The sequence below is a fragment of the Clytia hemisphaerica genome, unplaced genomic scaffold (assembly GCF_902728285.1).
Source record: "Clytia hemisphaerica strain Z4C2 unplaced genomic scaffold, Clytia hemisphaerica genome assembly, whole genome shotgun sequence".
NCBI classification, from domain to species: Eukaryota; Metazoa; Cnidaria; class Hydrozoa; order Leptothecata; family Clytiidae; genus Clytia; species Clytia hemisphaerica.
Window position 1 is genome coordinate 1002400 of NW_027103704.1, and position 13656 is coordinate 1016055.

A 13656-nucleotide genomic window follows, 5' to 3' on the forward strand; every position below is an offset into this window, starting at 1 on the left:
GGGATACAATCTTTATCAATAATTGCATTTTTCTTCTTCAGAGCTGTATTAGAGAGTCATCACGCTGCAATGGCCTTCAAATTGACATGTAGAGATTCAAATTCCAACATTTTCAAAAACTTAAAACAGTAAGTTGTTAATCAGAGTCTACTTTTCTGATTTTCATGTTTTATTTTGAATATTATATCTCGATCGGCCTTTACTATTCTTTGAACTAGTGACAAACGCCCAGGCTTTTTTGGGTGCTGCCGTTTAAGATATTACGTCATGAATATTATAAATTAATACCGATCATCATATAGTTAACACTAGAAAAATTGTAAATTAAAACAGAGAATTGCTAGGAAAGCATGAAAAGACAAACCGTTCAAAAGTTTTTTTTTAGTTCCGACAGGACTCACCCTCATAAAGTAAAATGTCCTATTAGCGGGCAGTTCATAAAGTGGACAAGCTCTCCTTATTTTCAAATCTAGACAACCGCTTTTTTAAATTCTTTCCGAAGGCGAGAATTTCGAAGGCTATTTGTTATTCTGCCAGCTTAAATTAGTAGCGACTGCGCTATTCTAATTTTTTATGTTTTGATTTCAGTTTCTGATTGAGTAGTCTGTTTAGGCCAGCTAACCTTTTTTGACCAAACAATTTTTACCGTATGCTGGTTGGGCTCCTTAGTATTCAATTTGTGGATGTCACGCTTAACTTTCTAAGCTCCTGCAGTAGCTTTCCCCCTTCATTCCCTAGGGAAACTTTTTCCTGGAACATGATACCTTAAGGGAAGAAATTTTCGCGAGAAGAAATTTTCGCGGAATTTAATTTCGCGAATTAGAGTTTCAAAATGGCAAATTTCGCGGAATTTAATTTCGCGAATGAGCCGATTTCAAAAGTTTCACGGAATTTAATTTCGCGATTGAGAAATTTCAAAAGAATTTTTTTTACAGAGAAAAAGTTTTTTCATAATTTTCATCGACATTCAAGACGATTTCAGTCACATTAACAAACTTTAACAACAAAATAACAACATCAAAGATGAATGTTTCTATGATAAGTCATGATTGAACTTCATCGCCGTCTTCTTCCTCTAAAAAATCGAATTTCGCGGAATTTAATTTCGCGATTTAGCCATTTTAATGTGTTTCGCGGAATTTAATTTCGCGAATTACACCCAAAATCGCGAAATTAAATTCCGCGAAAATTTCTTCCCTTAAGGAAGGCGAATGCAAATACAGTAAACTCTCACTTAATCAAACTTCTGTTATTCTAACTTGTTTCTATATAATTCGGTGATTCGAATAAACAAATTTCCCCCATTCGAGTTCGGAATAGGGGAGGGGGTTAACCAATGAAGTATAAGCCCGAAGGGCTAGAATCGAATCTCCTTGGTAGAATTTGAAGCCAACAAACCCTACCAAAGTTGCGCGGCCTTGAGCGGCTCGCCTGGTTTTTGCACAAATGACAGATTGAAACTAAAATTTACCGTTAAACTTCGAAAAAAATATCAATCGTAAACAAAGGAATTGCTAGATTCAATCTGTCGTCAAAAATATGGTGCATTTTTTAAGGCTTCACTTTTTCTTACCTGAGAAAGGTTAGAGATTCTACTCTAACCCTTCGGGCTTTAAACTCAATGGGGTTAACTATATACGTCATTGGAGTATCAGATAATACATTTTCCACTTTTCCTCAACACAGGGACGACTTCAAAATGATCCGTCAATCTATCATTGATATGGTAATGGCTACTGAGATGAAACAACATTTCGAACATCTCGCCAAATTCGAAAACAACTTCAACAAACGACACAATGCTCACGAGGACGGGCAGAGCACTGTAAGATTCACGTCACTTCATTACGACATTTGAGATTACGTCATAAAACGGCGAATAAAATTAATGATTGAATTCTTGACATAAATAACAGCTTTTGCAATTGAGGCTTAATGATAGGCAGCCCGGTCCATTTGCGATTCTATTGCAATCTATTTATGAAATTCTTTTTTAGAATGGGCGTGGAACGCCAGAATCTGTCTCTTCCGCCCTAACAAATTTCCAATCACCGGAGAATAGGGCCATTGTGCGCCGGATGATCATCAAATGTGCTGACATTGCAAATCCTGCACGACCAACGGAACTATGTAAAGTTTGGGCTTATAGGATAGCGGAAGAATACTTCAGACAGGTCCGTTTTATTGCCTTCTTTATTCTTTTACAGTTGACTCTCTAATTCGATCTTCAAGGGGCCGAAAATCGTAATATTACAGAGAGAACTTTCAACCCATTTCCAGCTGAGGGGGCCAGTATCTTAGTTCAAGTTATATGGAGATTCGAAGAACAGAGATTCGAAATACAGTGAGTTGACTGTATGTAACCCGTAAGCCTTGTAAGGCGATATTATGAATATAGTATATGTTTGAGGCTCGAACCTGCAAATATTCTATTGGGGAGCCGAAGGCTGGCTTTTAGAAGTAATGCTCTCGAAAACAATAGGAAAAAAATCTTCTTCATGTAAGAATCTTTACGTGTTGAATATCACGAACTAGATTCTTCTTTATTCATGATATGCACCATTGCAATGCCTTCCACGGACCCAACAGCTGATTGGTTAAAAGTGACGTATTGACTGATTTTACGTCACTTACGACCAATCAGCTGTTGGGTCAATGATGTAATGTCAGAAGACAATGCGATGGTGCATATCATGAATAAAGATCTTCTTAACTTCTTTTTAGACGGAAGAAGAGAAGAAACGTGGTTTACCCATCGTTATGCCTGTTTTCGATCGTCACACGTGCAATGTACCAAAATCGCAGGTAGGTTATCGTCCATTGGTCGAATTTGATTTGAATTTTTTCTTTTAAGCCCTATTCATAATATGCACCACTGGAGAGTCTTCTGAGAACTTTTAAAATTTTTGGAAGATTCTCCAGTTGTACATATCATGAATTATCCACTAAAACTAATCATAGTCCATGTAAAAAACCCTGGTCTGGAAGCCTTGTTTTTTTCCCATTGTTTCTTACTTGAACTTGCTTTGAGAAATTAGTTTGTTTTGCTCACTCTTTGATCATGTTATTAAATCTTAAACCAATCCCAAGGGGAGTACTTGGTAACGTGATCAAAAACTGAGCAAATCGATTTTCATCTTTTGATAATAACAAGCTAACAAAAAGTTAAAACAATAAGCTTCCAGACCAGTGTTTTTTATAAGGACTATGACTTCATTCAATAGTACCTCAGAATCTGTGAAGGAACAAAAAATGAATTATTAAAAGGATCTGGAACGAAACGCCATTGACCTTCTTCTGTTGTTTTTATTTTCTAGATCTTCTTCATCGATTACTTTGTCATGAATTTGTATGTTTCTTGGAACAGTAAGTCATTCATAACTCCTTCTTTATTTTTTGCTTGCTCGTGTTATTCTTGATATGCATAAGTCAAGATTGCGTCATTTCCCCTATCGGAAACACACACCCTAAAACACCGGAATTTGACCCATGAGTGTTAATAAAAATAGCAACACATGTGTCAAATTCCTGTGTTTACGGGTGTTTCCGAAATGAAAAATGACGTAATCTTAACTCACGCATATCAAGAATGTTAATATTCATTACGTTATTTTTCTACGGTAACACCTCGTTTTTAGCCAGTAGTAAACAATTTTTCATTGTTCGGTTGGTTCGATTCTGTTTCGATTCGGACTTCATCGGAAACATCGCTAACATCACATCGAACAGGTTACATCAACGTGAAAGGTTTTCAAAAGAATAGTAGCTTTACACTCGTACCTTTTTTCACACATTTACGCATTTTCATTTCACTCTTATAGAATTTGCTCAAGTTTCGAAAGCAATGGAATATCTGAATAAAAACTACGAATACTGGACTTCAGAAGCTGACCAGTTGGTATGTCTTCAAATTACATCGTCTTAATGATTGTCTCGCTTCGTGAAAGAGAGTTGGGTGTAATTATGATCCAGAGTTTTAAATATTCTATTTTCGGGGGGGGGGCTGGGGTGGTCGATACTACTGAAAATTGCAAAAATACAAAATGCACTATTACTTTACCAGACCTCCTTATCATTTTCCGCAGTAAATTTTCTCCGTGAAGAGCGATAGAGTAAACTTACTAGTAATGAATTTTTGTCACTCAAGACAAGTGAGACTGGACAAACGCTGGGAAACTATCAGTTTCCTTATTGGCATCTCTTTATGCAGGCCTCCTTTGTTGCCGGGCCGTGAATAACGCCAAAATTACTTAAAAATTGACTCAGAACAAAAAAGAGAATACAGCATATAAAATTACGCCGACGCCAATTTGCGCCCGCCCTTATACCCACAAGCCAAAAATTAAAACGCTAACAAGACTTGGCGTATACTCACTCTATGTAAAATTTTTGTTTTTAGGAAAAGGATAAAGATAAGGAGACATCGAACGATGAACCATCTTCAACGGTGACGTCATCATCTTAATACCCACAATCCTTTATCATCATCAATAAAAATGCAACGAGAATTGACAAACAACCCAAACGTCCAACATAATAACCCATATATACCAACAAAGAAAAATATGGTTTGGAGAAAATGAGAGACGAAAAAAATTTCAAAGGAATATTTTCGCTGTCTTTCCAGACACGTTTGTTTGGTTTATTTTCGTTGCTTGATTGATGACGTCATTTAATACGGTGATGAGAGATCGAGCGGCTGCCCGCATGCTTAATTGTGAGCGAGATTTTGTGAATGGAGAACGAAGATCTATTGATAGGCTTTTTGCCTGTACTGTATTATTGTATACAAACAAATGGTAGCCGAAAAAGTCGGCCGAAATTCAAACACGGTCAGTCTAATGTTCCCGTCAGGAGTGATCTGGGTCGAGAGATGTTGAACCTTTCGATTGTTACAAACGTTATTTATGAAGAGGAGTACTCGCCTTATGGATGTCCAAAAAGAGATACGATACTCTACGCTATCGATTACTATAAAAAAACACAAAAGGAAAAATATACATAAAGCAGCAAATACCCAGTATATTGAGAAAATGTTTGCTTCTTTTTGATGGTGGAGATAATACTAATAGTGTTTTTTTTTGGTGTGTTGGTTGCACGTTAATTCCCGAGTTATATTGGAGTATAACGTTTTTTAAAAGATTAAGGAGATAAACCATTGAATGAATTGATTGATTGACTTTAAAAGAGAAATGGAGAAATGGACTGGATCTAGTGAGAACCACTTTTTATCGATGAATCATCGTGCTTTTATGAGATCCTTTTATCGTATCGTTATAGAACTGAATGTTTTTATGCGAGAGCTAAATTTAGAGACCAGCTGGATGAAGGAGTATCTCGCGTCAAATAAAAATGATTCTTTTTTTTCAAAAATTGACGACACAATGTCAAGAATCGTTTGAATTTGGCGGATTTTACGGTATGCGTGAAACATCTGTTTAATACATTTATTGGAAACAGTGGAATTATGAAAAGGGATGTCAATTATTTGTGTCAAGCAAATATACAGCTTGGCTACTTAGCTATGTTATATTGTATAGTATGTGCGTTTTAAAATAAGATGGTTTTGAGAGTTAACGAATATTCTTAGTACACGCGTTCGTTCGGACAAAATGATCAACCTATGTGCGGATCTTATAGCTGGCCAGCCTTCTTAGTTTTTCTTGATATGTGTTCATGACACGTGTTTTTTGGAAGTAGTAAGTTGTTCAGATTGGGAATTCATGCTCGTATGATTCTGTTTGGTTTTGTTTCTTGCGATTTTATAAATCACATGTTATGGTCGGAATTACGCTATTTGATGATTTGCACTATAACAAAGCATGTCAAGTCAAATGAAACTGAAAATAATTATTTTTACTTCCAGAGATTTCCAAATACATCCAAATGTGTTTGATCATAAGAATGCTTGTAAAATCTCGAAGCCATCTAAACGAGTGAGTGAATGAATGAAATGAGTGAATGAGCGAGAAAAATATAATAATAATATTAAACTTTTAACAAAAAGGGAATTCAAATTAAAACGCCCCAGGGCACACGTGACCCTGGCTTGTTTGTGACTGATCTGGATTTTGCTGATGACCTCGCACTTGTTGCAGAAAGTATTCAAAATCTCGAAATTCTACTACTCCATTCTTTAGAAACTGCAGCAAGTCAGGTCGGTCTTTACTGTAACGAGAAAAAAACAGAATATCTTTGCTCCTCTGAAAATTTTCTCCCTTTATTTTCTTTGAAAGGTGTTGACATTAAAAAAGTAATCGATTTCAACTACTTAGGCTCTCTTATCAACAGTTCTCTGATAGCGACTTTAAAAAACCAGGAAAGCACTTGCGTGGAAAAGCTTGTAATAAGCTCAACAAAATCTGGCAATGTGATCTTGACAATAACCTCAAGCTGAAAATTTTCAAGTGTCTTGTGGAGCCCATTCTTCTTTATGGTTCTGAAACCTGGACCATGACAAAATCTATGGAGAAAAGTCTCGATGGGTGTTATACCAATCTCCTAAAAAGGGTTCAAAATCTTGATTGGAGAGATCATCCCAACCTCGCCCAAATCTACCAAGGTCTCCCTAGAATCTCTTCTGTTCTTTTTTCGAGGAGGCTAACTTTCTCCGGCCATTGTTTCAGAGCAAAATCTGAAATCATTTCAGATATCTTATTGTGGTGCCCTACTGGTCCTAGACGCTCAAGGAAGCGAACTTTCCTCGACAATTTGAGGCGGGAAACAGGGCTCGAGTTAGAAGAACTGAAAACAGTTATGTCAGACCGTGAGCTGTGGAAAGAGAGATACTCGGTATTTCCGACCTAACGGTCGAAGGATGATGATGAGAAAAAGATTGACATATTAAAATTTTTTCACTCATGTGGGAGCTTACTAGCATTAAGCCTGGTTGGCTTTTTTAACTCGGCTCAATCCTCAAATCAAACTGCACAAAATGGTTGAACTTTTTGCGGCTGATCATTTCAATGGAAGTTGTTGGAATCTTCCTTCTTGACAGAAAATCCTTTGTTTAATTGTCAAATGATCATAGTTACTTTTGTTAGATCTGACAAATTGATGTTAGTGAGTGCACTTTATACCCTATAGTTTTTGATTCCCATTGAAGAATTATACTCTGGTTTTCATGTAACTAAATGCTGTTTTCAGAGCTTTAGAGCTAGCCTGTCATTTTTGCAAAGTTTGTTTTGGTTTTCGATGATAAGTTTTGGATTTGGGTCCCTAGACAATCCTGGATCCTGGTTTAAGTTTGATAAGTCAGCTAATCTTAAATAATACTAAATTTTTAACAGTTTAGCATACTTTTAGATTTGCAAAATATATGCAATTCAACAAAGTGTTCCTTGTTCTGTTGTTAAAGGGGAAGGGGGTTGAGTCCTTAACGACAATGTGTCCTTCAGGGTCTCTCCCCCCCCATGCCTAGAATGAAAATTTTCCATCCCCCCCCCCCCCCTCATTTTTCCCCAACCCTGCCTCCAAAAGTTTCTCTGCCCCCCCCCCCCCCCTCAAGCATAAAATGTTAGTATTCATTAATAGAAAAAAGGTGTTGAGAAAATAAAAAAAGATAACTTAACTACTCGAACCGTCTATGGTCTTGATATTCTTGATCACAACATCATCTCATAAAACAAGATGTTTTTCAATTTAAATTGATTTTGGTGAGTTCCCCCCCCCCCCATGCCTAGAATGAAAATTTTCCATCCCCCCCCCCCCTCCTTTCCCCCCACCCTGGCTTCTTTTTGACCTCAAAACTCATTCCCCCCCCCCGGAATCCAGGGGGGGGAGGACACTATGAACGACCCGATGTCGTTAACCTTTTGTCCAGGGCCCTTTAGTTACTTCATTCTTAAGATTGTATGTATATGTGGTCTGATATTGATAGGTTATCACTTCCAGACTGAAAAAATTCTTTGAGATGTTGGTAAAATTATTGTCAACAAGTGTTTTGTTTGATTTGGGGGCGTTATTCTTGTTGGTGTAGAGACGCATTCCTCCCTATTTTGATTTAGTTGGGGGTGTAGCCAAAGATTAAAGGATTTCGAGGGTTTTTTGTGAAGCCAGCTTCAGAAACTCCTTTGAAATTAAGTTCTATATCACAAATTTTTACAAGTGTTCTAAGTTCTTCCACCTTGTGTAGGTTAAAAGAAGCGATCCTCAAACGCATTAGAGATAGATACTGAGAATTCTCAATGTTGAAATCATTTGTTGCCTTTGGAACAGAATCATCTAGGGAAGGGTCATTACTGTCCATGGGTTACAAGGATATATTATTAGGTGGGACTTTCAGTCCTTTCAAAAATCAAAATCGAAGTGTACATTTTCAGACAATGACATAGCTATATTTTCAATTAATAAAATTGTGATCGAAAATTTTAATTTTAGGTTTCAAAATTTTTAGGTTTGGACTTCGAATTATCAAAAATCCTGAAATTTATAAATTATGAATACCGACAGATTTTGTATCAGTCAGCTGGAAAATTTTAGTGTTGGAGAATGTGCACACGTCTTAAAGTTTGCCTTTACTGGTATTTCGACTTTTAGCTAAAATAAGATACAAAAGGAGAAAAATTATAAAAATGAAAAATATTAAAATATTGAACTAAGGGTCCTGTAGCGCAAGACCATAATATAAGACACTCAGAAAAACATGACCCAAATCACAGAAAAAGCTACAGGACCAGGCTGACGAAGACGAAAAGAAGCGAGAAACAAGCAAACACCACAGGATGAAAGAAGCACACGAGCAGTAGATATTCTAGAAAATACTAAGAAAATAACGTGAAAATAAACTTACTAAAAGCGATTCCAGCGTGCACTATAGCAAACACATACTCCAAATAAAACAATTTAGTATTTGACATAAACTTCACAATGCCTCTGTAACTTCGAGGAGAAAAACACTTTTATCTCGACATAGAGATTTACTACAAAAATTCTCAACATAGAGGTCTTCTCTCTAACACAGCTCTTTACACCGTGATTATCAAAAAGCAAATGAACAAAAACGGAGTCGCTTCTGAGGCCACAAAATTTCTAATTTCCTAGGGGAATACATTAACTGTTAAAAATATCTAAGACAAAAAATGCAATTAAAATTGAACTAGAAAAACAAAAAGAGCAGTAATAAAAACTTAATTTGCGTTAACTATGTAAATTACCATATCATCATTGTATGACGTCATATAATATGGGACTATTCCCATAACATGGCTCTCCAAAAAGATAAACACAATCTTTTTCCGAATATTTCAATCAGTAAGGCTCCCACGGCTGGGATCGGACCTTTCTACTCGGATTCAAGTAATAGGACTAATTTGTGAATCGGTCGCTCAAATATTCCTGATCTCGTTTTCAACGTACAAGAACGAACAAGACCGTCAGCGCTTTGTTTTGTCGACAGAACGATTCCCATGTTCCAGTTATTACGGAAGAGATCACCATCTTTCAACAAGACTACATCACCGATACTCAGATTTCGTCTGGTTGATGGCCATTTGCGTCGTTCTTGGAGGGTGTTGAGATATTCTTTGCGCCAGCGTGTCCAGAATTCGTTCGCTAGATGTTGAACTCGTCTCCATCTCTGTCTGCAGTACATAGTGGTGCTCGAGGTGAAATTCCCTGGAGGAGGTAGTACGAGCTGGCTTTTTCCAGTCAACAAAGTGATTGGGCTGATTGGGATTGGACTCTGTGGATCTCCAATGCTGTCGTAGGTTAACGGTCTCGAGTTGACAGTACATTCAGCTTCACAGAGGAAGGTCCTAAACGATTCATCGTCAACACAATCTCCATGATGATCCATGAGGTTGCATAAGATGGAACGTACGCTGCGGATTTGTCTTTCCCAGACTCCACCCATGTGGCTTGATTTTGGTGGGTTAAATTTCCAGACGAGCCAATCTCCTCCGTTGATTTGCATAAACGATTGAATTCGATCGTGGTCCATTTGACTGAATAAGGCTTGCAATTCGTTGTCGGCTCCGACAAAATTCGTACCTCGGTCGGAACGAAGAACTCTCACATTGCCCCTTCTCGAGATCAATCTTCTTAATCCTTGGATAAACGAATCTGTTTCGAGTGTGTGAATACTCTCCAGATGGATTGCTCGACTTGAACAGCACGTGAACAAAAGCCCGTAACGTTTAGGGCGCTTACGTCCGTCCTTGATAGTGAATGGTCCAAATACGTCGACACCAGAATAGGTAAATGGCGCAGATTCGGCAATGCGATCCTCAGGTAGGTCTGACATCTGTTGGATCGAGGGCTTCCAGCGTATCTTTCTGCATGTAACACACTTGAAGATAGCACTCTTGACAAGGGACGTGCAGTGAATGATCCAAAATCCAGCGGTTCGGATGCTGTTGATAGTGATGATGCGACCACAATGATTTTGTTCTCTGGTGATACCATCTGATGATCAATGACGCCAATGGACCTTTGTTTGAGATGATTATTGGATGCTTGATGTTAAACTCGATTGTACTTTGTTTCAATCTGCCACCAACTCGTACGGTGCCATGAGTGTCGACGAACGGCTTGAGGTTTGATAAATTTGACGTTCTGTTGACTCCTTTCCCTTTTATAAGCTGTTGAATCTCGTGATAGAAATGTGTTTGTTGATGATGTTTGATAATCTTTAGCTCAGCAGCTTGGATAATATCAGTGGTCAGAGGTTTTGGCTTCTTTTGGTGCCAGATGAGGATGATGGCAATGATTCGCTTGATTTTAAACCATGACGATACCCGATTGAGTAGATTTGTGATAGAATCGTTAGGAGTTGCAACTTTTGTTTTCATGACGTTGAGCCTAACTTCTGGGTCATCCAATGCAATGTCGAACTTTTCGGTTCCAATTGGCCATTCACTTTTGGGAAGCTTCAAGAATCGAGGGCCAAGAAACCAACGATGGACTTTATCGTAATCTGATGTTGATAAACCTCTGGATGCATCATCTGCTGGTGTCTCGTCAGTGTTGACATGGAACCAATCTTTGATGTCACTGCTGTCACGAATCATCTGTGTCCTGTTTGCTACAAACGTATGAAATCGTCTGGCTTCATTTGAGATGTACCCAAGTACTGCCTTGCTGTCAGTCCAGAAGAAGGTTTCTAAATCTGGGAAGGTAAACTCTTTAAGCAAAATGTTCGCAATACGAACTGCCAAGACGGCGGCTGTAAGCTCCATTCTAGGAGTGGTCACATATTTAATAGGGGCAACTCTCGACTTTCCCATGGCAAGGTTGACTGTAGCATCCCCGTTGGTGTTTTCAAGACGAAGGTAAGATGCTACTCCGTATCCCACATCAGACGCATCACAGAAGGTATGGAGGGAAAAATAAACGATCTCACCAAAGTTGAATGGTTTGAAGCATCGTGGCACTCTTGATCGTAGATTTTGGAGGTCTTCTTTCCAACGTTCCCAAGCAATTCGCTTTTCGTTTGGAATTTCTTCATCCCATTGATAATGATCCTTCACAAGCTGTTGAAGGATCAACCTTCCCACCAAAAGGAAAGGGCTGGCAAGACCCAACGGATCGTAGATCGACGAAATCGTGGCCAATATACCTCTTCGTGTCGGTGGCTTTTCTTTGAAGGAGATCTTGAAACCGATTGTGTCGTCATCTACAAACCATGTGACTCCAAGAGCTCTTTCACATGGGAGTTCGTCGTTCGATAAATCGAGATCCTTGACACTCTTTGCCAGCTCTGTGTTGTCAATGTTGTTCATAACGACACGACTATTGCTTACGAATTTCAACAAATTGAAGCCTCCACGTTTGCACAGAGCCTTTACATCATTGATAGCTTTTGATGCAGATTTCTCGTCAACTTCGGAGCTGAGGAAATCATCGACGTAGAAATCTCTTTTGACCATTTGAACGACTTTGACATCGAAATCTGCTTTGTTGTCTTCGGCTGTACGTTTGAGGGCATAGTTTGCACATGATGGTGAAGATATACAACCCTGGAGATGGACTGTCATTCGATATTCTTGCAATTTCTGATTTGTATCACCGTTGGGCCACCAGAGGATTCGGAAGAAATCTTGATGCTCTTCAGGTAGACGTACTTGATAATACATTTTCTCGATATCACCCATGAATGCGACATGGTTGCTACGAAATCGACAAAGAACACCAACAAGCGAATTAATCAAATCTGGACCTTGTAGTATCTCCTTGTTAAGACATCGGCCAACGAATGAAGCGCTGCAATCAAAGACCACCCGTATCTTTTCTGGTTTTTGCGGGTGGTATACGCCGTGGTGCGGTACGTACCAGACTTTACCTACGGTTGGAGGTTTTTCGCACTTGACGACATACTCTTTCGACAGGAGCTCCTGCATGAACTTTACGTAGTCATCACGGAACTGATCACGTCTTTCTAACTTTTTCTTTAGCCACATTGCTCGATTGAAGGCTTGGGACCGATTGTTTGGTAATGATAAATCTTCTGAACGAAATGGAACTGGTAAAATGTAGTGCGAATCCTGTAACTTTGTACCAGTATCCATTGTATGTAGGAATCGTCTATCTTCTACTGAAAGGCTAGCTTGGTGTTGGTCTGGTTCAACGAAGTCTTGTTGGTACATTTGAATCATCATATCTTTCAAGGATTCCTCTTTGATCTTTGTGGACGAGGTGATTGAGGTACGTCTGCAGTTGATAGTCCCATTCTGTCGACAGCTTTTTGGCCCAGTAATGCACCAACCAAGTCGTGTCTTGTATGCGTATGGTCCATTACCCTCTGAATTTACTACTTCTAATGGCTCAAGTGCTCGAACACAATTGACTCCGATGAGGATGCCGAACTGAAGATTGGATGCATTGACAGGTACGTACTGAAGAAGATCTTTAAGATAAGTGTATTTCGCCAAGGAACATCTGGTAGGAATCTCTCCTGGCTCAGTTGGTAGATTCTTTCTGGAGAAGAGTTTTGGTAAGGTGACGTTCTTGCATCCATCAACTTCGAAATATGGTTGAGCAACCAGACCGTTTACAGCAAATGATGGTTCTGATGCTTCATTATTCAAAGTTTTAATTGTAATCGTAGTAGAGATTCCATTCAAGTTTAAATCGTTCATAATATCCTCAGTGATGAATGAACCTTGACTACAACTGTCGAGGAGAGCATAAGTGGATACCTTCTTGGTCGGGTTGCTTGAGTGATACAACCAGACTGGAACAACGGACACGGATACAGAGTTCTCGTGAATATCTGTACATTTATTACTAAACGACTGTTCAACATTATCAATTTTATCGTCAGTTCTTGGTGGAAGAGTCGGAGGAACGTTTGGTGGAGGAGTCGGAGAAACGTTTGGTTGAGGAGTTGCAGTAGGTGGAGGAAATCTTCTTCGTGGAGCATGCAGTGAAGTTGGATGGGACATGCGACAAACCTTGCACGTTTTCTTTGATCTGCATTCTCTGGCAGTGTGATTCGGTTGTAAACAGCAGAAACAAAGGCGATGATTGAAGACGTACTTCTTACGGTTTTCGGAATCGAGCTGCAGAAACTCTCTGCAGTCGTCGAGATCATGTTGTGTAGACTTGCACATTGGACAGCTAGGTGTTGGTTGGTCTTTATCTACTCCAGTGGCATTTGATCGGAAGCCTCCTCGTCTTCTTGAAGCGTCTGATCGTGAAGCTCTATCGTAGGATACT

The 13656-nt window shown here is 38.9% G+C and overlaps 2 protein-coding genes across 4 annotated transcripts in view; one reads left to right on the forward strand and one right to left on the reverse strand.

Moving 5' to 3' along the window:
* LOC136804083 (high affinity cAMP-specific and IBMX-insensitive 3',5'-cyclic phosphodiesterase 8B-like) overlaps nucleotides 1–5992 on the forward strand; it is a 53902-nt gene extending 47910 nt beyond the window's left edge. For all 3 annotated transcript variants that reach the window (XM_067060825.1, XM_067060824.1, XM_067060826.1), the window contains exons 21-27: nucleotides 42–128; nucleotides 1687–1825; nucleotides 1998–2174; nucleotides 2725–2805; nucleotides 3318–3366; nucleotides 3822–3898; nucleotides 4400–5992. In XM_067060825.1, the coding sequence (XP_066916926.1) occupies nucleotides 42–128; nucleotides 1687–1825; nucleotides 1998–2174; nucleotides 2725–2805; nucleotides 3318–3366; nucleotides 3822–3898; nucleotides 4400–4465 (676 nt within the window). In that variant the 3' untranslated portion in view covers nucleotides 4466–5992. The remainder of the gene's footprint in view (nucleotides 1–41; nucleotides 129–1686; nucleotides 1826–1997; nucleotides 2175–2724; nucleotides 2806–3317; nucleotides 3367–3821; nucleotides 3899–4399) is intronic.
* Nucleotides 1–13656, reverse strand: part of LOC136804086 (RIIa domain-containing protein 1-like) — a 185881-nt gene that overhangs the window by 162808 nt on the left and 9417 nt on the right. The window lies entirely within an intron of this gene.